The sequence below is a fragment of the Narcine bancroftii genome, chromosome 6, assembly GCF_036971445.1.
Source record: "Narcine bancroftii isolate sNarBan1 chromosome 6, sNarBan1.hap1, whole genome shotgun sequence".
In the NCBI taxonomy this organism is placed as follows: domain Eukaryota; kingdom Metazoa; phylum Chordata; class Chondrichthyes; order Torpediniformes; family Narcinidae; genus Narcine; species Narcine bancroftii.
In genome coordinates, this window is record NC_091474.1 from 51,899,605 (window position 1) to 51,924,629 (window position 25,025).

At 41.7% G+C, this 25,025-nt stretch overlaps 2 protein-coding genes across 4 annotated transcripts in view; one reads left to right on the top strand and one right to left on the bottom strand.

Annotated features, from left to right (window-relative positions):
• mybbp1a (MYB binding protein (P160) 1a) overlaps positions 1-21,859 on the top strand; it is a 179,272-nt gene extending 157,413 nt beyond the window's left edge. The window contains exons 24-26 of one of the 2 annotated variants that reach the window (XR_011340085.1): positions 932-1,033; positions 2,045-2,159; positions 10,407-10,494. Coding sequence is in view for 1 of the 2 variants with exons in the window: in XM_069884983.1 (XP_069741084.1) it covers positions 932-1,033; positions 10,407-10,522; positions 16,078-16,447 (588 nt within the window). In the remaining variant the exon portion in view is untranslated. Of the gene's footprint in view, positions 1-931; positions 1,034-2,044; positions 2,160-10,406; positions 10,523-16,077 lie in introns of those variants that run through there. The other variant, XM_069884983.1, reaches the window with a different exon arrangement.
• Positions 21,860-22,483: 624 nt separating this feature from the next.
• Positions 22,484-25,025, bottom strand: part of spns2 (SPNS lysolipid transporter 2, sphingosine-1-phosphate) — a 101,297-nt gene continuing 98,755 nt past the window's right edge. For both annotated transcript variants that reach the window (XM_069884984.1, XM_069884985.1), the window contains one exon: positions 22,484-24,789. The gene's annotated coding sequence lies outside the window, so the exon portion shown is untranslated. The remainder of the gene's footprint in view (positions 24,790-25,025) is intronic.

The window sequence follows — 25,025 nt, forward strand, 5'->3', positions numbered from 1 at the left end:
CAGCCCTGGGTCACTGTGGTACACACTTGAAGCTTTTCCTATGCTGCCAGATCACCCATTGTGTCCTGGAACAGTTTGATCAAATTACAGTGATTATCAACACAATTTTCAACACGTGGAGTAAAGACTGAGGAGGAAACAATCAAAAATCAAAATTTCGATTGCGGTTCTCCCAGATTACTTTTTAGGGTTGCTAACCATATGCCTCTGCTGGTCAAAGTGCATGTGCAAGATAAGATTCTACTGCATTGTATGCCACAGCTGGATAGTCTCCTTCTGGTCTTAGTTGAATACACAGGGTGAATTGGCCAAAGTACCAGGTAATAGACAATGCTCACTGAGTGCTTAAAAAAAGTATTATCTCATAACCGTCTATTTTTCTTTCAACCAGTTCAGATGCAGCCCATCTTTTTTGTACGTGTCAGACCTTCCCCTGAAGAGATCCCAGTGATCCACAATTCTGAACCCCTGCACCAACTCTTCAGCTGCTACATTCATCTGCTACAACTTCCTGTTCCTACCCTCTCTGGCACGTGGCACAGGCTGCAGTCCTGAGATTACCAGGGCTGAGTCTTGCTTTTTAAATTTCCTAACTCCTTATATTCCCTCCTCAGGATCTCATCCCTATGTCATTGGGCCCCAAATTGACCATGACATCTGGCTGCTCACCCTCCCCCTCCAGAATGCTATGAACTTTATTGAATGGCATCAAAAGTACACAAGACTGAAGGGAACAATTACTGAAAATGAAGAGAGAGAGAAAACTAGTTCTGCTGTTCATAGGAACAAATATTTATACATTTGAAATTTCTCCTATGGGAAGCCCTTTCGTGTGTAGTGTCCTGAAGTTGGTCACTCATAACAGGATGACCTGTAATGTATTCTTGGTGTATGGCAAAGCTTAACTTTATTTTCATATCTTCTGCAACAGCGTTTGAAGACTGTGACTGCTATCAAACTCAAGGTGGAGCAGGATGAAATTAGAAAATGCTTGGAGTTGGCTCACTTCCTTATCAAGATGATGACTCAACAGGTAAAAGAGAAAAGCAAGATGTAGAACACTTCCATTGCTGAAATTGTTAGAAAGCAGAAATGATGGCACAAAGTCCCAAAGCTACCTTTTCCTTCATGTCCTAATTAATCTGTATATGGGCTACTCTGAATTACTGCTGGAAGGAAGAATAAAGATACAACACACTGTCTATGTGTTGGTTAATCAGAAGGCTGAGCCCTTGAATTACTCAAGCTTCTTTCAATTTGCAGCTTAGTGCTGTTGTCAGTGAATAAATTTGGCATACCTTTAATTTTGATGAGGACAGACGTTTATTGGATTTTCTGACAAAGGAGCTTTACTAAATAAGGTTCAGGGCCTTCTGCAGTGATTTGGGAATGCTGTTTTTCTTCAGTACTGGGAGAATTACCAATAGAAGTGTCCTCTTTCAGAGGAATCTAGGGTGATGCTACCAATGGACACTGAGGCTGGCGTAATAGCCTCTCAGTTGTGTTATGAGTACATTATGTAAACAAGAGAACTTGAGTGGCAATGATGCATTGTTAGAGAAAATATTAAATTGATGATTATTGATCATGGAGAAGGAAGTGCCTCAATTAGTCATAAAGTGATACAGTGTGGAAACAGGCCTTTCGACCCAACATGCCCTCACCTAATAAAATTTCTCCCCAACCTGCATTTGGCCCATAAACCTCTTTACCCATCTTATTCATGTAGTGGTCCAATTTTTATCTTAAACTTTGCAATTGTAGCTGCTGCATCACCTCTGGCAGTCCATACATGTAGCTACCATTCTCTGTTTTAAAAATAATAACACCCTGGTTCCTGTTAAATCTCTCCCCCCATCTGGGCAAAAGACTGCATTCATTCGATTTATCCCTCTCATGATTTTGTGCAAGTCCGAGACACTCTGAAACCCCCCCCACCGCATTCTAAGGAATAAAGTGAAGCGCAATAGGCTGCGGGTACTATGATTGTAGTAAACACACCAAAATGCTGGAGGAACTCACCCGGTCTTTTCGGCATCTATAGGAGACAAAGATATATTGCTGAAGTTTCGAGCCTGAGCCGCCCCTCAAAGAAAAAGAAAAAAAGACAGAAGCAGGAAGGAATCCAAAGGTGGTCATTGGATGTAATAAGGGACTAGGTGAGAATATATCATGGTTGTGCAAAAGGAGACAGGGAAAGGAGAGACAAAGAGGGAAGAAGGGGATGAGGTGGGGGTTAATGAAAGCCAGAGAAGTCGATATTAATGCCATCTGGTTGGATGGTTCCCAGTCGGAAGATGAGGTGTTGTTCCTCCAATTGATGGGTGATTTCAGTCTAGCAGCACACGAGACCAAGAACAGACATGTCGGCAAAGGAATGGGATGGAGAATTGAAAATGGATTTATGCTATTGCAGCAGGCAGAGCTGAGGTGCTCAACAAAGTGATCTCCCATTCTGCGTCCAATCTCCGATGTCGAGACCACCTTTATTCCAAGGAATAAAGCCCTAGCCTGCTCGAGCTCTTCCTATAGCTTAGGACCTATGAATCCTGGCGAAATCTCTTCCTATAGCTCTTCCTATAGCTTAGGACCTATGAATCCTGGCGAAATCTCTCTAGCTTGATAACATCTTTCAAATGGCATGGTGACCAAAACTAAACACAATACTCCAAATGGAGACTCAATAGGTTGGCGTAGCAGTTAGCGTCACGCCTTTACAGTGCCACCGATTCGAATCCCATGCTATCTGTAAGGAGTTTGTATGTTCTCCCCGTGTCTGTATGGGTTTTACCCAGGGGTTCCGGTTTCCTCTCACTCTTCTACACATTCCGGGGGTGTAGGGTAATTGGGTGTGAATTGGGCAGCATGGGCTCGTGGGCCGAAGTGGCCTGTTACCATGCAGTATGTCTAAATTAGACAGGATCTTGTACAACTGCAACATGACCTTCTGCACTCAATACTCTGGTGAAGGCTGATGTGCTATTTTGACCATCCTATCTACCTGTGACACCACTTTCAAGGTACTATGTGCCTGTACACTGATTTCCCCCATTTCTACAACATTCCCCAGATCCTTACCATTCATTGTGTAGCTCCTTCCCAGACCTCACAGAATGCAACTCTTGTCCATCTGAGTGCATGTATATCTTCTCCCTCTGAATACATTGTAATAACTTTGCGGCCACAGATGTTGGACTCAATGGCCTGTTGATTCCAAGCTTTTCCCTGCAGCCTTTCTTGAATAGAGAGACAACATTTGCCACCCTCCAGTCTTCTGGAATCTTACCTGTACTTAATGACAACTCATAAATCGCAGCCAGGGCACCTGCAATAGCTTCCCTAACATTCCATGGTATCCTCTGATCAGACCCAGGAGATCTGTGTGCCTTTATTAACCACAGGACCTTTAACACCTCAACTTGTAATACTAACTTTTCTCAAGTCATTACCATTGACTCCCCAAGTTCCCCAGTCCTTGTATCTTTCTCCACAGTAAAAAGAGAAGTATTCATTGAGGATCTTGCCCTTCTCCTATGGTTCCACACAGAGTTGACCACATTGATTCCAAAAGGGTCCCATTTTTTCTCCAGTTACCTTTTTTCCCTTTCTGTACATAAAATCGTGGGATTATCCTCAATTTCATCTGCCAGATCTCTCTCCTATCCCCTTTTTGCCCTCATTTCCTTTTGTAGCTTGCTCCTCAATTCCTGAAACTCTTCCAGGTATGCACTTCATCCAGCTGCTCATGCATGCCATTTGCCTCTTTGCTCTTGACAAGAGCCTGGTTCCCTCTTCATCCAAGTTTCCCTGCACTTGCATGTCTGACCCATGTCCTGGACTATTGTCAACACACTTCTAAAGATATCCTATTTTCCTAATGTTCCTGTTCCTTTAAAGCAACCTGTTCCAATTAACAAGCCAATTCTTATCATATATCTTCAAAGTTGGCCTTGCCCCATTTTGAATTTTAATTTGCGATTTTGCCCTCACTCTTTACATAATGATCTTCAAGCTAATAGAACAATTGTCACTGGTACACAAAGGATAATCTGTGAACACTTCATCCACTTACCCTTCCCAATTTCCCAAGATGTCTCCCATGTGGTACTCTCTACATATTGCCAAAAGAAACATTCATGAATGCAATTGACACATTCAACCCCATCTAAATCTTTCACATACTAACTTTCCCAGTCAGTATTTGGAAAGTTAAAATCCCTCATGATAACCACCTTATTTGACCTACAGCTGACAGCAATCTCCTGGCATATTTACTCCTCTAATTCCTGGGGGCCTTCAGTACACATATAACCATATAACCACTTACAGCACAGAACAGGCCAGTTCGGCCCTACTAGTTCATGCCGTAGCAAATCCCCACCCTTCTAGTCCCACTGACCAGCACCCGGTCCATACCCCTCTAGTCCCCTCCTATCCATGTAACGATCCAGTCTTTCCTTAAGTGTAACCAATGATCCCGCCTCGACCAGGTCTGCCGGAAGCTCATTCCACATCCCCACCACCCAACAAGATCATGCCTTTCTTGTCCCTCAGCTCCACCCATAAAGCCTCACTAGCTGATATATCTGTAATGTCACCTGACTATTGCCATGACATCCTCCTTAACCAATCACAACACACACCGCCTTCCATCTTTTACTCCCTGTCACATTTGTGGCCCGAAATGTGAAGTTAATAAAACATCGAACACAAGTTTTATCAGGTAAACTTCTCAGTGTCTTTATTCTCCCGTTTCCTTTGTTCTGCTTGTGCTCTTATCTCTCTCTCATACCACGTGACTTCCGGTACATCTCATACATATTCATTATCATGACATCCCTCCTTTAATCAGAAATAAACTTTACCTTCACTTCCCTCAGAAACATACAAACATCGTAACTAATGGTAATACTATAACTCAACTACATAAAATTTACTTCCTACAGCACTCATATATGCACTTTATGATATAAGATTAAAATACTGTCCCAAAGTTCTTATTAAAACTATGGCACAAAGTCTTCGTATCGTTTGGGCACTTCCCGGTTTCGTTTCGGCCTGCCTGCGATATTGTCGTCGCTTCTCAGTTATTCACTCTCAGCGTCGGAAATACTGCTCGCCACGGCTTCGGGTGTTTCTGGCGCTCTAGTCACTTCATCAGGAGTGCTGGTAACTGCCTCTGGAACATCATCAGGTCTTTCAGTTTCAGCATCTCGTATTGGCCTTTCAACCTCTTTGCTCGATGTATCTCTGGACTGGTACCTTTTTACACCTGATACATTTCTCTTATACAGGACTCCAGTCGGAGACTTGACTGTCACCATACTACCACTTCTGGATATGACAGTATAGGGTTGATGGTAATAAGGTGTGTCTAGCTTACCATCAGTTTCATGCCTCACTAGAACATTATCTCCTGGCATGATGTCTGAGTACTTGGCTCCACGTTTCGAATCTGTGTACAGCTTTGCTGCACCTTTCTTTTCAGCATCGTGGTCCCTCATCTCCTGGTCGTCTCGGATTTCCTTTATTTCTGGCATTTTTGTGCGGATTTTTCTCCCAAAAAATGCTTCTGCAGGACTTTTTCCAGTGGCTGCATGAGGCGTTGCTCGATAGACAGCCACATAAGATAGCAATGCTTCTCGCCAATTTTGTCCTTCAGCGTGTGCAAACCTCAATCGTTTTTCAATGGACTGATTTTGTCTCTCTACTTCTCCGTTGGCTTGCGGCCATTTCGGAGTTACTTTATGATGGTGGATACCTGTGATCCTCAAGTATTCACAAATGTCTCTGAAATGAATTGTGGACCATTGTCAGAGTATAATGTAACAGGTAATCCATATCTTGCAAATATCTCTGCTAATGCTTGTATTGTTTTTTCAGTGGTTGTGGACTTCAACACCACGTACTCATAGTATCTGCTGTAATAATCTATCACTACCATAATTGATTCACCCATCGGTAAAGGTCCAAGAAAATCAACAGCTACGTCGATCCATGGTCCTGTCGGGAGTTGCGTACTCCGGATCGGTTCTGACGGATTACTCCTACTTGTGATTTGACATCCGTGACAAGTTTTAACAAATTTCTCTGCGTCTTTATCACAACCTGGCCTCCATACCTTGGTCCTGAGGCTTTGCTCGGTACCAACAATACCTAGGTGTCCTTCATGCGCTAAGGATACGATCTTCAGTCTCAATCTTTGCGGTATCACCAATCTGCAACCTCTTAATACACACTGTCCGATGCAACAAAGTTCGTCTCTAATGGGAATGCAAGCCTTGTGAGTACACTTGTCCCATTGTCCACTCTGTATGCATTCTCTTACTTCCATGAGTTCTGGATCACGTTCGGATTCTCTCTCGACTTCCTTCGTAGTCACAGCTTTCGGTGTCGACTGAATAGCTACGAAGCGTACAAAGCTCTCTGTTTCTGTTCCCAATTCTGACTTGGATTGTGGACCACCATCCTTCACCAATCTGGACAGCAGATCTGCAATGTTTGTTTTCCCTGCAATGTGGATTACTTTATATTTGTAGGGTTGTAGTCTGAGTACCCATCTCTCTATTCTGGCACATGGTTTGGATCTAGGTGCATAGATCACCTCTAATGGCTTATGATCTGTGATGAGTTCAAATTCAATGCCGTATAAATATGCATGGAACCTCTCACAGGCCCATACAAGTCCGAGTGCTTCTTTCTCTGTCTGAGAGTATCTTCTTTCCACATCTGATAACGATCTGCTGGCATAGGAAATGATTCTTGGTCCTCCATCATGCATCTGGACCAACACGGCTCCTAAACCAACCGGGCTGGCATCCGCTATGACTTTGGTTGATGCCGCCGGATCGTAATATCCAAGAGTTTTTGCATCTGTCAGGCTTTGCTTCAGCGCTGTGAACGCTTTCTTCTGCTCAGATCCAAAATGAAAAGGTACACCTTTCCTGGTTAGTTTCCTTAGTGGTTCTGCCACTCTAGCGAAATTAGGAATGAACTTTGCACAAAAATTGACCAATCCCAGGAAACTCCTCACCTCTGTTGCGTTCTGAGGTGCACGTGCCTCTTCAATAGCTTTCACCTTGGCCTCTGCTGGGTTTAGTCCTTCCCGTGTAAGTCTGTGTCCCATGAAGTCCATTTCTGACACACCGAACTGGCACTTGTTTCCATTCACGGTAAGCCCTGCCTCCTGTAGTCTAGATAGTACATGCCTCAACCGTTTGTCATGCTCTTCCTTTGTTGGTGCATGGACTATGATGTCGTCAGAAATGTTGGCAACTCCAGGAATGCCTTGAATCACTCGATGGATTTCATACTGGTAGATCTCCGAAGCTGCATTAATTCCAAATGATAGTCTCTTGTAACGATACAATCCACAGTGAGTCACAAATGTTGTTACATCTCGGGAACCTGGATCCAGCTCTAATTGATGATAGCCCCATTTCAGATCAATTTTTAGAAAACCTTGCTGGTAGTTAGTTCTTGAAGTATTTCCTCCACTGTTGGTATAGGGTGTCGTTCTCTAATTATAGCTTCATTGGCCATTCTCATGTCAACACATAGTCTTATGTCACCCTTTGGTTTGGGCACAATCACTACGGGATTGACCCATTGTTTCGAACGTTCCACCGGTTCAATAATGTCTTGTTCGATCAATTCTTTAATTTTGGCTTCGACTTTCCCACGAAGTCCAAACGGAGTTCGGCACATTGGTTGTGCCTTGGGTTTGACCGTTTCATCTACCGCTAGCTTCAATTGTCGACCTTTCAGCTTTCCTACTCCTTGGAAGACTGCGGGTATTCTTGCTTCATATCCTCGTATGACTGAATTGAATTGACACAAGCTCCAATATGAAGTATTGCCAGGTCTTGCGCTGTGCTTCTACTCAGCAATGGTTCTCCCTCTCTTCTATGACCATAAATCTACTTCGGTGTACTTATCTCCAGCTTCAACAGTTGCAGTAAAACATCCAATGGTCTGCAATGGCTTGGTTGCTGTGTATGGATACAGTTTCTTGGAACACTTCTTTGAGGTACAGATGATCTTTTTCCTTTTCAACTTCTCCCATAAATGTCGATCAATCACATTACTGTCACTGCCTGAGTCTACAATGACCTGCACTGTCACTCCACCAATGATCACTGGGACCTTCTCATGACGTATATCATTCAACGTAAATTGGTAACAACTCTGTCCCTCCTGGGTATCATCATCGTCACCGTCTATCTGGCGAATGGTGTCTTTCTTTCCTGGATACTTTCCTTTCCCCCAGGCTTTGCCTTTGGAAGTTGTACTCTTCCTCTTCTGGTCTGCATTGGACTTGCTTTTGCACTTCTTTGCAAAGTGGTCCTTACCTCCACACTTTCTGCAAACTTTGCCTTTGGCCGGGCAATATGGGTCTTTTACAAAGTGACCTCGGTTTCCACATCGATAACACTCCACGTCCTGTGTCGACGTATATCTTGGCTGATTATGGCGATGTGAGAGCCTCTTAATTTGCTGCCTTGAGTTGTCTTTCAGGGTCATGGTATGAAATTGCCCTTCAACAGCCTCTAATGCAGCAGCAATGGTTAAAGCATCGGTGAGTTCCAACTCACTCCCTCTTTCCAGTAGACGTCTTCTGAGTTTATCTGATCTGCAGTGCTGTACGACTTGATCCAGTAATTGGTTGTCCAAATCAGCTGGCATGTAATTGCATCCAACAGCTAGCTGGCGTAGTCTCGTCACGTACTGAGCAATTGTCTGGCCATCTTCTTGTCTCGTTCTCCGAAACAAATGGCGTTGAAATGTAGCATTCGGTGTCACTACATAGTGTGCTTTTAATGCATCTACCGCCTTCCGGTACTCATCCTTTCTTCCAGTATTCAAAAGTGTCTTGAATGTTTCCCGAACTGCGGGTCCAGCCGTGAAAAGAAGTAACGCCTTCCTCTGCGCTTTTTGTTCAACCGTACCTGGTATCTAGAAATAGGCCACGACTGTCGGCGTAGGATTCAAATTCTTCCACTTCACACTTACAGTGCTTGCATCACCCGTTGGGTCAAAATGAGCAATTCCACTATGTGTTAGAAAGTCACCGTCTGCCCCAGCCATGAGGAAATATTCCAGCCCCAAAAGTACTGAGTCAAAGAGAAAACTCTTATCACCTTGAAGTTGTCTGTAATCCTCTGTAATCTTGTTTAGTCTTTAATTCTCTTCAAGCTTCTTTCATCCTCGTCGCCAATGTCACATTTGTGGCCCGAAATGTGAAGTTAATAAAACATCGAACACAAGTTTTATCAGGTAAACTTCTCAGTGTCTTTATTCTCCCGTTTCCTTTGTTCTCCTGCTTGTGCTCTTATCTCTCTCATACCACGTGACTTCCGGTACATCTCATACATATTCATTATCATGACACTCCCATCTTTGTCTTTTCCTGGAATGTTGGAGCTGCCAGTCCTGTGCCTCTCTTAACTAGGTTTCTCTAATGGCTGCCACATTCCAGTTTTCATAAGTTCATCCCACCTTACCTGGTGAGCCTCTAGCATTAAAATAAGTGCAATTTAAACTAACAGTCCTTTCTCCTGCCATCTAAACTTTATTTCATCACCTCCCACACCAACTTCTATCCTCTCACCTGCCTTTGTCCTGCATAGAATTGCATCACCCTGCTAATCTAGTTTAAACACACCGCATTTATACTTGGTTGATATTTGGGGGGGGGGCGGGTGGGGGGGAAATCTAAGATTTCCCTCTCAGGTGGATGTCATGATTAGACAGATTGTTCTGGTCAATTATCCCTCTCCCTCATCATATTTCTGCCTACAGCGCATAGATTACTTTTTAAATGACTATTATTGGTTGTAAAGACCTTTGGGGAAATTGTATTGCAAAGGACCAGGTTTAAATACAGGTTTTCAGTTTGTTACTATTCCACAATTTCATCAGTTATTTTAAACTTGGCTACTCCAAGCTAGTGTTGGAATAATTTTTCTTTTTAAAAGCTCTCAAAGCATTGACACATTCATTTTACCATAAATACAAATGACTTGCCTGTGCCTAATGGACTTCCATGAGGTGAGTAATGAATACCCAAACCACCAGACTAATGAACAAGGCTGGGTTTTGGTTGCTCCAGACCTATCACATCAGCTGGTGAAGAAACACATTGGAGCATGAGCTTACTGTGAGCATGCTTCTTGAATTTTCTTGTGACCGAGAATACCAGATTACAGTGTTACCATGCCTTAGAAGTATTTCACACATTGTAAAGTGGCTTGAGTTTTTCTGAATAAATGAAGGTTGATAGTTTTTGCCTTTAGATAGACCCATTGATGTTTCATCAGTGTGGGGTATTTTTCTTTGGATTACCTTTTCATGTTCTGTTAGTTTTTCTGTTAAATGTTGATTTGTGTGGGTGTTTTGTTTTGCAGAAGCTCCACATCTCTCTAACTGAGCTGATTCCCATTTTACAATCACTAGAACAGCTGCAAGATTTCTGCAAGATCTCTCAATTCTACTGGCACATAATGCGGCTACTTGGATTCAAGTAAGACTCTCATCCTGTTCCTTTTCTGATTGGCTTCTAAAATGGATGCTCATCTCGAGTCTATACCAAATGTATTGATTTGTAACCAAGCCTATTGCTCTGAATACTTTATTTAAAAAATTATAAACCACAAAATATTGAAATATTTTTGAATATAAGAATACATGTGGAATATATAGCACCCTCCACCCCCTCACCCTCCCTATAACCCAAACCCCAAAGTTAGAAAAAAGAGAAAAGAAGGAGATCCAAACCATCAATCGCAGAGCTAAATGCCACAGACTAGAGTAACACCACCACGCGCCGTAGAAAGTCCCAAATTTTAAACCCACATAATCCAAATAAGGGCTCCAAACTTTCCGATTTAGAAAAAATTATACGTTATCTTTTGCAATGGAATACACGATCTCAACTCCATATGCCATCGATGCAAACTTAAATCAACCTCATTTTTCCAAGTAATCGCAATATATTTTCTTACTACAGTTAAAGCTGATCTCAAAAACGCAATTTGATATCTAGTTAATCTCAATTTTAAGATCAACATTTTAACATTACTTAAAATGTTGGTTTCATCGGCAACTTATTCTAGAAGTTTCTCTAAAAACTCTTAAGTCATGTCCAAAAAAGTTTAACCATATCACATAACCATGTAAAATGTTGAAAAGAACCTACTTCCTTATGACATCTAAAACATAAATCTGAAGAAATTAAATGATATCTCTTTAATTTTTCAGGGGTTAAATATAGCTGATGTATAAAGTAATAATGAACTAACCTATATCTCACATCTTCCATACTATCTGTACATATATTTCTCCTACCTTTGTGTTCCATTATTATTCCTAAATCTTTTTCCCACTTAATAATAACAAAAAAAGACTACTTTGTGGAATTTCATATTTTTCCTTTCTGATCCCATATTTTCAAAAGTCGATTATTAAGCTTAAAAGGAAAATGTTTATTCAGGTATAGAAGTGTCTTCGCTGAAATTTTCCCCTGTGTACCTATTTCCTCATTTATCATACTCCATAATTCAATTAAATGTCTCAAACTAGTTGAATTAAATGTAAATAATAACTTAGAATTCCATATATAAATAAGCTGTTCCTTTTTCTTCTCACTAATTTTGGTTAACTCAATTTTAACCCATGCCAATGGGTTATCCAAATCAAACATTCTATTAATAAATTTCAATTCTATAATCATTTTGAAAATTCAGAAGTTGTAAAACTCCCAGTTCATACCTCCAATTATTTTATCTTTCCTCAAAAATTTCGTAACTATAGAATTCAAATCCCTAAAAAAAACTTTTGAGGAACTTTACAAAGTATACATTGAAAAAGATATTGTATTTTAGGAAAAATATTTGTCTTAATACAATTAACTCTATGTATTAATGTTATAGGTAAATCTTTCCATCTATTTAAATCACTCTTAATTTTATGAAATAAAGGCAAATAATTTAACTCATACAAATGATCTAAATTCTCATCTAATCTAATACTTAACTATTTAATTTTATCTGACCATTTAAATTGAACAATCTTTCTCCTCCTTTGGCTTGGTTTCGCGGACGAAGATTTATGGAGGGGTAATGTCCACGTCAGCTGCAGGCTCGTTTGTGGCTGACAAGTCCGATGCGGGACAGGCAGACATGGTTGCAGCGGTTGCAAGGGAAAATTGGTTGGTTGGGGTTGGGTGTTGGGTTTTTCCTCCTTTGTCTTTTGTCAGTGAGGTGGGCTCTGCGGTCTTCTTCAAAGGAGGTTGCTGCCTGCCGAACTGTGTGGTGCCAAGATGCAAGGTTTGAGGCAATATCAGCCCACTGGCGGTGGTCAATGTGGCAGGCACCAAGAGATTTCTTTAAGCAGTCCTTGTACCTCTTCTTTGGTGCACCTCTGTCTCGGTGGCCAGTGGAGAGCTCGCCATAGAACACGATCTTGGGAAGGCGATGGACCACCATTCTGGAGACGTGACCCACCCAGCGCAGTTGGGTCTTCAGCAGCGTGGATTCGATGCTGTCGGCCTCTGCCATCTCGAGTACTTCAATGTTGGTGATGAAGTCGCTCCAATGAATGTTGAGGATGGAACGGAGACAACGCTGGTGGAAGCATTCTAGGAGCAGTAGGTGATGCCGGTAGAGGACCCATGATTCGGAGCCGAACAGGAGTGTGGGTATGACAACGGCTCTGTATACGCTAATCTTTGTGAGGTTTTTCAGTTGGTTGTTTTTCCAGACTCTTTTGTGTAGTCTTCCAAAAGCGCTATTTGCCTTGGCGAGTCTATTGTCTATCTCTTTGTCGATCCTTGCATCCGATGAAATGGTGCAGCCGAGATAGGTAAACTGGTTGACCGTTTTGAGTTCTGTGTGCCCTATAGAGATGTGGGGGAGCTGGTAGTCATGGTGGGGAGCTGGCTGATGGAGGACCTCAGTTTTCTTCAGGCTGACTTCCAGGCCAAACATTTTTGCAGTTTCCGCAAAACAGGACGTCAAGCGCTGAAGAGCTGGCTCTGAATGTGCAACTAAAGCGGCATCGTCTGCAAAGAGTAGTTCACGGACAAGTTGCTCTTGTGTCTTGGTGTGAGCTTGCTGGCGCCTCAGATTGAAGAGACTGCCATCCACGTGGTACTGGACGTAAACAGCGTCTTCATTGTTGAGGTCTTTCATAGCTTGTTTCAGCATCATGCTGAAGAAGATTTTTAATCTTTCTACAATAAGGATAATCAGCAACAATCAACGACAGAATCTCACTTTTTTCCCAATAAATTTTATAGCCAGATATTTCACATAACAATTTTAAAGAATTTTGAGGTTCTGTTAAATAAATTAGTGAATAAATTAATCTTGTACTCCTCAGATTTCACTTTAATATATTATCTTGTCTTATCAACTGAGCCAAAGGCTCAGTAGCTAATGCAAACAGTGCCGGATTCAAAGGGAAGCCTTGCCTATTAGATCTTTCTAATAAAAAGGACAATGATATTTGGATAAAGATTTAATCCAACTAATAAACATTGGTCCAAACAAAAACCTTTTAAATACTTTAAATAAAAAAACTCCATTCTAACCTATAAAAGGCCTTTTCGGCATCTAATGATAAGACCGTTGGTAAGTTGGATGTCTCTCAAGAAATATGAATCAAACTAATTTGCAATATTATCTGCTGAAAAATGATTTTTAATAAAACCAGCTTGATCTAAATGTATTAAGCCTGGTAAGTATTTCACCAATCTATTTGCCAGAACCTTAGTTACAATTTTGTAATCAACATTCAACAAAGAAATTGGTCTATAAGATCCAGTGTTTAGAGTATTTTTTTAAGAATAACTGTTATAAAAGCTTGAGAAAAGGAATCTGGTAAAGAATGAACCTCCCTTGCTTGTTTCAATACATCCATTAACAATGGCAGTAATAAATCTTGAAATATTTTATAAAAATTTTTTAAGGTGTTCAGGATAAAACTTAAAAATAAGTGATCATCAATATTGGCAAAGCAAAACAGCTAAGAAACATTTAGCAGAGTATTTAACAGATATCAAGCTACTCTTGGGACTCGAGGTTGGTACAGGAGTAGGATCACAAAAGGGTCAGGTGAAATTAAATCAAGATGGCAACAGTTCTGATTTGCTGCTTCCCAGGGAGACCGACTGAGCTTGCACGGCAGCAGAAATTCTGAAATATTTGAAATAATAAGAATAATAAATAGACTCATCAAGCTTGAGCACTTTAAAACCCCTGGTCCACACAGAACAACACCGGTTATCTGGGGAAGAGATCACGGATGCTGGGGAGAGATTGCCTGATATCCAGTGTATATTTAGGAAGGGAAATGGAAGGTGACCAGGAACAAGTCAGAGGAAATAGAAAATCACATCGAAAACAATATGTATGGGAAAGTGGCGCAGAGGTAAAAGATTAGCCATGATCTATTGAATGATGGAGCAGATATAGGGTGGGATCAGCATGGAAGTTTTGCTTGGCCAGCTTTATTGTTTCTATTGTGTACGAAGCTGTTTTGTCGTATTAAAAGAGGCAGTAGTGAAAAGTGAACAAAGTCTCTTATAAACATCAAAGTTATAGGTGTTGGGAGAGACTGAATTGAGCAAGCGAAATGAGCGAGACGGTTAGTGTAATGGTTAGAACAACAGTGTTACAGCATCAGCGATTGGAACCGGACTAGGGTTTGAATCCTAGTTCAACATTTTGGGAGTTTGTACGTTCTCCCACTATCTCTGGGATTTTGCCGAGGACTCTGGTTTCCTTCCACCATTCAAAATGTTTCGAGAGTTGAGACTATTCAATGCATTGGTGAGGCCAAACTTGGAATACTGTGTGCAGTTTTGGTCCCCAAATTATAGGAATAAGGTAGAGAGGGTGAAGAGAAATGTTGCCTGGATTGCAGTATCTAGAATACAAAGAAAGATTGAGTAGACTGGATCTTTATTCATTGGAGTTTAGAAGGTTGAAGGAGGATTTGATAGAGGTACTTAAAATTATGAGGGGGATTGATAGAGTAGATGTGAATAGGCCTTTCCTCTTGAGGGTTGGGGAGATTGGTACGAGGGGCCATGAGTTAAGGGTTGGGGGCAACAGCTTAGAAGTAACATGAGAAGGAGCTTCTTCACTTAGGGAGTGGTGGCTAAGTGGAATGACCTTCCAGAAGAGGTGGTTGCAGCAAGGGCAATTTTGTCATTTAAGAAAAAGTTGGATAGGTGCATGGATGTGAGGGGATCGGAGGGTTATGGGCAGGGTGCAGGTAAGTGGGACTAGAGGAGATCACTTAAATCGGTGCAGACTAGAGGGGCCGAGATGGCCTTTTTCCATACTGTAATTATTATATGGTTGTAGGTTCATTGGGTGTAATCAGATAGCATGGGCTTATTTTTCCATGCCTGTTACTGTGCTGGATGTCTAAAAGTTTTTTTAAATTTCACCCGCACTTTTGTATAATGCATGCACTGACAAACCGAGGCTTCCCGCAGCTTGTAATATTCCATCTGGGCACTCTAACCAGACAGGAAATTTCTCCAGTTTCCATTCAATCTCTCTCTTTCCCTGTCCTTCTGTCTCCTTTCCTCCATCCTTCCACCCCCTCCCTTCCCTCACCATTCAGAAAGCTACCCCATCACCTCAGCTTTTTTCTCTTCAACCTACCAATGCCCCTCCCTCCTCTCCTCTATTGCCCCACCTTTTATTTGCTGAATCTTTGACAAAGGGCTCAGGCCTTTACTTCTGTGTCACCTGCTGCATTCCTCTAGCACTACAATCATAAAATCTGCAGACTTCCTTGTTTAACCCCCATTCTAATGTGGTAGGTTCGTTGGCATGAATGACTTGCTCCTGTACCAAATCGTGTTACATTTTTAAAAACTTTATGAAGTGATTTCAATGTTTATTAATAGTTTGAGGTTTTCAGACAGTAAATGTTGTCCATGCTCCTTGCCCTCCTGCCAACCCAGAGCTTGGCGGGGTCAACAACTCTTTAATACTGTTTTCTTTAGCTTGTGGAACATGGTTCTGACTGCTGGACTAAATTGTTGTTCATCCCCACCAGCCAACCAAAGATGGTGAAGGTCGAACCACAGTTGGACAATCCAGTAGCAGCAAAGGGAGCTCTGAAGAAAAAGAAGGGATTTCTCCCGGAAACCAAGAAGCGAAAAAACTGGAAGAAAAAGGAACTCCCAGTCCAGGAGAATGTGCAGACAGGGAAGAAGAAACGTGATGGAAAATCCGATGAGGTTCCAAAGGCCACAGGTGTGGGCAAAAAGAGAAAGAAGAAGAAAAATCCAGGGAGGAAAGTAGCTGATGAATCACAGACAAACCAGGGACCCCCAGCTAAAAAGGCGAAAAGAAATCCTGGAGATACCACACCAGCTAGGTGGGGAAAGGTGAAGAGGAAAAAAATCAAAGGAAGCAGGAGTTAGAGCAACAAAGTAATCGTCAAGAAAACTGAAGATAAGTGAAGACTGAAGAAGCTTGATTCCAGACACTGATCTCAAGAACTGGATGACAATAGCTGAGGCGTAAGAATGTTCATTGACTGAAGATAGCTTTCTAATAAGTGCCTAATTTGAATATTACACACTCCGGATATATAACAAATAATTATCATGAAAGTGACCCAATTGTTTTCATTGGAGCTTTAGCCCCACGGTCCAAGATATGGGATGTAATATTTACTGTGCTCTTAAGCCTGCAGGTTTCTCCTCCACTTGTACAATGATGTTTTAAATCAAAGTTTAAAGTAGGTTATTTCTATAGTGTGGCTCAGCTGGATTTGTTCTTCTTGAATTGTCATTATAGACACAGTGGGGGCCCAAGCTCTAATGAAAACAATCTGTTTGTCCTCCCCTCCAAAAATATTTTGTTCATATTGGACTTTTTAAAAATAAAAGCAGTGGTCATTATTTTAATCTGGTGAGGTAAGTAGCAGAACAACTTGGTGGAGGTAAAGCACAGATCATTCCAGATGTGATGGGACTGGATGGCATCTGTTCCTGTTGACTTAGTTTCTGACTGCTGCCCCAGAGTCAAGGGGCTGAACAGTCCTTTCCTGTTCCACTATTACAGGCCTGAGCAGCTCTATAGTCACCTTGTTTCTCTGTATATCTTCTGTGAGGCCAGGAAGTGTACTGGGTATCAATTAAATGGTTGTGATGCTTTTTCTAACTGGATGTAGATGGGGCATACTTCCACTGGTCTTTTACCCAGCAGAACTGGCCGGTTCTGCGTTAAATTTGCCCATAATTCTCGATGAAGCAAAGGCTACCTTACCTCAGCAAGAGAGGAACGATCTTGACGATATTGCAGTTGGTCAGGAAATGATCCAAACAAACATCATGCTTGTCTCCCTCTTTATTGTCTCTGTTCCACATTTTTTACTGGCTTTGCTGGCCAGTAAAGTTTCATCCAATTTCAGCTATGCTGACCTGCAGCGCTAGTGCAACCACTAGCTTAGTATCTGGCCCTAGACGTTTTAATTGGCCCTGTACAAATTGGCTCAGTATGATTATGCTCAGCTTTGTGTACAGCTGCAATTGATTTTTTTTCTAACAACAATCAAGCTGAAGAATGTCATATTTAATTGCAGGCTTGAATCTGATAAAGGAACTAAATTCTGAAATCCAGGTTTCAGTGTCAGCATGCAGTGATGTGGGTCGGTAATGCCAATTCTATCTGCCTCCATCTATAACAGCTGCAGGCCCGCCTGAATCCTGAGCAGACGTTGGGCACAGCAAAGCATGTGCACTCAACTTTCAGTAAATTGACAAAGGACAATATCATTGGGGCAAATACCTGGGACTTGCCTCGATCTAACACGTGTGACTGTGCCCCTGACATTGGGACAACCAAAGCACAGAGTTCTTCATGCTGCTGCCCCCATCAGAAGAAACAAACTGATCAATCAGAAACTGGTTGATCCTGCCTGTCAGTCTTGACCACCATCAGTTGTAACTGAGTCCTTAATGCTAAGGATTTTATAACATTCATGGTACAGATATAGCCCTTTATCCCAGATGGGCCAGAGAAATATAGGTGTCCCCACATAGCATGGTTAGCGCAACGCTATTACAGTGCCAGCGATTGGGACCAGGATTGTAAGGTCTATAAGGAGTTTGTACATTCTCCTTAGGTGCTCCAGTTTCCTCCCACCATTCAAAATGTATTGGGGGTTGTAGGTTAATTGGGAGTAATCAGGTGACATGGGCTCGTGGGCCAAAATGGCCTGTTAATGTGCTTTACGTCTTTTTAAAAAAAAAGTCCTTTCACTTCACATTATCCACCCCCATTGGTCCCCACCACCAAACCACTTTCCACCTTCTGCAGGGATTCCCTTGTTCACTCATCCCTCCCCATCCTCCTCTCCAAGGTCCTTGGAACTTTCTCTATATCTACAGGAAGTACAATGTTTGCTCTTACCACCATCAGGCTCCCAAACAGCCCTTCCACATGAGGGTAAGATTCAAGCACCTCCTCTAATCTCATCATCTGCATTCTGTGCTCCTGACGTGGCCTCCTCTACATCAGTGAGACCAAGCACAGACTTGGGGATCATTTTGGAGAATTCCTATGCTCTGTCTGCGGTGGCCATCCTGTTACTGCCATTTCAAGTCGACTTCCCATTCCCACACCAACCTGTCTATCCTGTGCCTTCCCCTCTACCAGAGTGAAGCCCAATGTAAACTCAGGGCCAATGGTAGGAACATAGAATTTTCTAATTTCTGCTAATCAAGTTCAAGTTTATTTGTCATCCAATTGTATCTGGTGAAACAGCATTCTGGTCTATGGTGCAGAACAGTGGACAAACAATAAATAGGCAAGCTCTATATGTACATATATTAACAAAAAAATTCTTAATAAATAGTGGAGTCACACAGAGTTGTTTTTAGCAGTCATTCAGCATTCTCCGTGCCTGAGGGAAGATACTGTTCCTCAGCCTGGTGGTTCTGGCTCTTTTCTCGACAGGAGTAGCTGGAAGATGCTGTGTGTGGGGTGGTAGGAGTTCTCCCAAATTTTGTGAGCCCTCTTTAAACAACATTCCCGTTAAATCCCATCAATTTGGTGGGGATGACCCCAGTGATCCTCTCCACTGCTTTTAAAGTCTTTGACTCGATGGTCTACTGCAACCGTACCACACTGTGATGCATCCAGCCAGGACACTCTCGATAGAGCTCCAGTAAAACGTTGACGGTATGATGGGTCGCTTCAACTTTTTAAGGAAGCGCAGTCGCTGTTGCACCTTCCTGACAAGTGAGATTTTGTGTACCTAGGATAAGTCACGTTAAGTGGAGGGTTCCTTGTCCTCCAGAGTCCGCCATCTTGTCCACGTTGCAACTTGGGTTCCTATGCTTGCACAATTTTACTCGATGTCCTGCTGCCAATCTGGACGGACTGCAGTGTTTCCATTAGGAAGTCTCTTCTTCTATACCCCTTTTTTTTGTCCCTCTTCCCAGTCACCCTGCCCCTTTTATAGGTTCCATCTCTTTCACCCTCACCCCTCCCTTCAGTTCTATCTGACCACTATTCTCACCTCCACTGATCTGACTCCAGAACTGGCAGCTTTGGTCTCTCATCACCAACTCCCCAATGTGTGACTCTTCCTTCACCTGTTCCCTTGTTTTTTTTTGCCTCTCTCCTTTGGCATTTGCCAGTCCTCTATTCCTATTGTTTTCAACCTCTGCCTCCTTCACCAATTCCATGTCTTCTTTTCACAGTTTCTATGCTAACTTTTCTCAGTCTTGACGGAAGGTTTCAGCTCAACGTTGACCATTGTTCTCATGCTGCTGATTTACGTTAGCAGATTGTGTTTCGCTTCAGATTCCACCATTTGGAGTCTTCTGTGTGTCTCTTATTGGTCCATATGTCATACCCTTCATAAACATCACCTTGGATGATGCCTAATTAATTTTGAATTGGCTATTGGCCTTAATTTCTGTTGATGTGAAGAGATCACTGGAGGTTGGGGGGTGGGGGAGGCTAGAAATGGGGTGAAAAAAAACTTTTGATCAAACTCTTGCTTTTGATGGCTGAGTACAAGAAGCTTAACAAACCATACAGCCTGTTCATGTTCTACATTTAAGCCCAACTGTGGGTTATGTGATCCCAGCCAGCAAACATGTATCCTTTGAATTATCATTTAAGCAGCAAACGGAAAGCAGCTGGTCAGTGGATTGAGCATGGAAATAAATGTGAGTATTAATTATGGGATCACATGCTTTGCCCTTCCAATGATCTGACTGCATCACCTAGCACCTCCACCCCACTCACCAGTTGTTCTCTCTCTTCCCCCCGCCCCCACCGATGCCCCATACCGCTGCCAGAAAATGGGGCATCTGGCCTAGTGACAGAGCTTGTCCTAGTTACCCAATCACCACACAGCAGAATGGCTGGGTCACTGAGGAAGGAGGTGAGTGGTGACCATTTGGTGTAAAGGTCCCAAAGAAAATGTCGCCATTGTATAAAAGCATCTCTGGAAGGTGCTGAAAATACTTGACAGGTCAGGTGGAACAAGAAACAGGTATGTGATTTACTTCCATCAGAAGTGGGAAAACTTCATAGTGGGGAAAACAGTGGGAATATTTAAAGTAGGTGGAGACGGGTTGAAAGGGCACGTGGTGAAAATGAAGGATGGGGGTCATTAAAGGAGAGGGTGCTCACCACTGGGGCTGCAAATACACAGCTAAATCTATAGATCTGATGAAAGCTCGTTAGTCTGAAAATGCCATCCTTCCCCACTGATGCTGACCGTCCTGGTGAGCATTTCCCACAATTTCACGTTAATTCAGGTTTCCAACATCTGTAAAACAATTGGTGAAACCTCAGTAGTTTGATTGTCAACACCCATTGTATTCTGGAAGAGATCTTCCAACCACTCTCGCAGTGGTCTGAGATCTGGTTACTCGAAATGGAGCGCATCCATAACATGGATGTGTATCATTGATGTTTGATTGAGACGTGCGTCCTGTGGTGATCCACTTCTATTTATGGCAAGCCGTTCATCCTGTCTGCACAGACACTTCCTGGTGTGATGCGGAGTTGCCCAGAATTGCAAATAAATAGTGAGTAGAAGATGTCTTTTTTAAAAAAACATTACACATATTTTAAAACACTAATGAAAATGTTTGGCCAATTAGTGTTTTAATGTCCCTAAATAGCGTTCAATATCAACTCCACAACACACTTAGGAAAACTTAATATCATTTGTATGTGTGTTTGGAGATTGCAACATGATTATGTACTGTTGGTAAACTAATATTTCAGTACACAATAGTCATCAACACAGGTGTACCCCAAGGATGTGTGCTTATCCCACTGTTCTACTCACTGTACACCCATGATTGTGGCCAGGCACAATTCCTGGTGGTAGGTATGTCATTTTGGGCCCACCTTCATGAGCAGTTTTATTACTGTCTCCTGCACCGCAGAATGGTTATCTTGAGTACAGTGCACTACCCACTTATTCTCCCATTACTAAGGGCAAACATTTTTAGAGAGAGGTTAGCTTCCAAGAATAGTTGTACAATGGTTGATGTGGTGGCCCTGGTTGAATTGTTGGCTATGGTTGGTCTGTAATCTGTCCAGAAGCTTCTAAAGAGTAATTTTCAGGGGGGTATCATGGCCCTGTCATTACATCACAGTGAAAAATGCAATTGGATTTCAAGTAAGATTAGAGGTTTCTTCATTACATTTACACTGTAGTTTGGTTGAATGTTGTGTGAATTTGTGTTACTGTTTGCTGTTCTTCCCCATTGATGTATTGACCACCACTCATTTTGAAAATAGTCCTTCCATTAAAATGCAAACTTTGATTTTGCTCTAAGTGTTCACGCCCATAACCCCACTGTGTCATTTTGAGTTTTTATATGAAGAGAAACACAAGAAACTGCACGCGCTGAAATCTTGATAAAACGCGGAGAAGCTGGAAGGACTCAGCAGGTCAGACAGCATCCATGTAAATAAGCAGACTGCCAATATTTTGGACCAAGACACTTTATCAAAGAGTCCTGACCCAGATCATTGATTTTTCCATTTCTTTCCACTGATGCTGCCTGAACTGGTGTGTCCCAGCTTCTCTACATTGGCTTGGGGAAGAATAAGTTTGAGGAAGGGGTGTGAGCTCTGATTGGACATTCAGTTTCAGTCGACCAGATGAGTGCATTTGTTTTCGTTGGATCTCATGATGCATGCCATTCCTTACCACCTTCAGCAGACTTACTTTCCAGTGTAAACAATGTTGAATCCTCTAACCACGACTGTTTTTTGCCCTTTACACTAGCAAGTGTCCTGGATTATGTAATTATGTCCTGGATTAAGCAACCTCAGACTAATCATTACATTTTCTAAAAGTTGGAAACACAAATTACATTGTGACTTGTGATGAAGCATTCGACTCTTGGATAGTAATGTGATGAGGAAAGCAAATGGGTATTAGAAATATGCAATAAGTGAACAGTTGCATTCAAATAGTTTATTTAATTTACTTGACTATACATAAATTTAGCTACAGTCTTGTGTATAATTTATATACTTTGGGTTTAAACAATAAAATATACCTGAAATAATCAGATAAAATAGATATTTTAGAAAATAATTCTTGTTTAACAAGAAACATCAGACACTTGATCAGTACAAGTTGAATTTTGTACATGCATATGACACGATGTAGCACAGCCATTGAACAGGGTATACTTACTGACAAGATCAGACAATGCCAGTTAGAAATCTCGCAGGAAAGGAGGGTAATGGTAACAGCTTGTTTTTAAGTGAATACTCTCAACCATTCTTGGCATCAGTTTATTCCTTTGATTTTCAAATTGATGATTATTATTCCTTTTGTGAAAGTATTCTTTTGATGATAATAGAATAAAGAAATTAGAGGACAAATAGTTCATGTTGGGAGAAGCTTATTAATAATTTGGACATTGCAGATCACCGAATAACATTTTAGCTCACAACTGAGACCTCACACTTTGATGTTTCATTTAAGATGCTCTTCATTGCATGGTATTTGCTTTGAATACTGACAACACAAAGAGCAGTATACTTCAGTGGTGGCTATGAAAGCTTTATCTCCTCAGTTAATGTCTGACAAAGGATGTTTAAGTAAATATAGCAATTAAATGTACTCCAGATTCGGAGATGTGGAAGCCATTTTGTTAGTAAAAATTAGAGCACTAGGTAAAAAAAAATTGCACACCCATACTTGGGGAAACTTCCACTGGAAACACTATTTAAGTAAAGAACCTACTTTCATGGCCCATATCTAATTTCTGCTGAGCAAGTGAGATGAATTCAGACTTTAATTTTCCCAATACAATTACAAGTATATGTTGCTTTACGAAAGTAGAGTGTTCCTATGAAACCTTTCGTAAGCCGAAATGGTTGCTACTTGAAGGCTATTTTCATAAAAGCAAAAACCCATTCAAATTTATTTTGGATAGCCAACTCAGGTTTCTTTGTCAAAGTGAATTTGCATAAAGTGGGGTATACCTGTATGCTTAGCAACCACAGACCAGTATAAATGTTCTTGCACTTTTGTAAGATAGTAAGGGATTGGGTTCAATTCAACACCCACTGTATGACTGATTGATTGTCTTGATCATAAACGGCATTTTATTGTTACAAGGGACATTTGTAGAATATGTTAGAAAAGAAGACTTTCTCCTGGTTTTTCTCATTTTCAATACAAAGCAATTGATTTGGCCAACGTTATCAAATTGTCCTGTTGGATGAACCATGAGAAAGTGATCTGCATCAAGCATATCGGGAGAGAAAGGAGCTCTTGATAAATCATTGCCATTGGTTTTTTTTTCTTCTGCTGCTTAAATGTTACCCACGTTCAAGGGTTGGGGAAATGGCCGTGGCAGGTGATGCCTTGCACAATGTATTTAGTTCTTGAGAAACACCAACAGATTACAGAGACATCAGGAACTGTTGATGGCCTCTGACATCTTGTATGCAAATCAATTGGGTGTAACTTGGCAACAACGTCACCTGCACTGTTCACAGCTTAATCTGCAGATGAATGGAGAAATGGCAGGGACTGGAAGAACACCTTCTTTGAACATTACTGTCAGCTCATGGAATTCTAACAAAAAGAGCTGCAGAAGAACTTAGATTGCTTGGACCACCTCCATTGATAGCAAGGGAATTTTAGTGCACATTTCAGAAGCCAATAATTGCATTGTTATTTTGCGATGGCAACACTTCCTCAAAAGAGTCTTGGTTGCCATAACTTTTAACTCGTCAATTGTGTTCACTCCACTCCCTTCACACAGTCAGTGTGAATTCACTCTGGTGTACTGTGGGTGATAGGTAATACTGATTGATGGTAAGTTACACATGGTAAGGCCACCCAACATTGACAATAGCATTTAGCATGGTGTAAGGGTTAGAATATGCTGGGTATCTTGGCAATAAGCCTGCAGTCCTGTCTCTCTTGTATCACAGTAGCCCACAGTGCTGAAGCAGATGTTGACAGAAATTTTTTTGGCTTGTCCTGAATCACATCAGATCTCAACCTACAAACTCACCGAGTCACAACGGCATATGTGCTCCCACGGAAAGATATCCATAACAAAAAAAAAACAGAATTGTAAGCTCTGCCCTTCACAAGGAGGGGTTCCTTATTATTGTCCTATTCCCAGTATTCTTCTCATTATTCACCATTAGCTGGCAGGAGACATCTCAGTTCTGTTTGCAGCAACCATGTTGTGGTTCGAAGACCAAAGTGGTTGATTTGGGAGCTGCCTGAGCCTCTTCCAGCCTTTAATGGGGGAAAAGAAAACATTTAGTACAGGAAAACAGATGGATGCATGAAGAAAGGGAGAGCAAGTCATATTGATGGTAATATGAAGCAAGGCTGTGAACAACATAAATAGTAAGAGTGCAGGCCTGAATGCTAGATCTGGACCGGGATTCTAATCCCACACTGTCTGTAAGGAGATAGTACATTCTGCGTGGGTTTTTCCCAGGGGCTCTGGTTTCCTCCCACCATTCAAA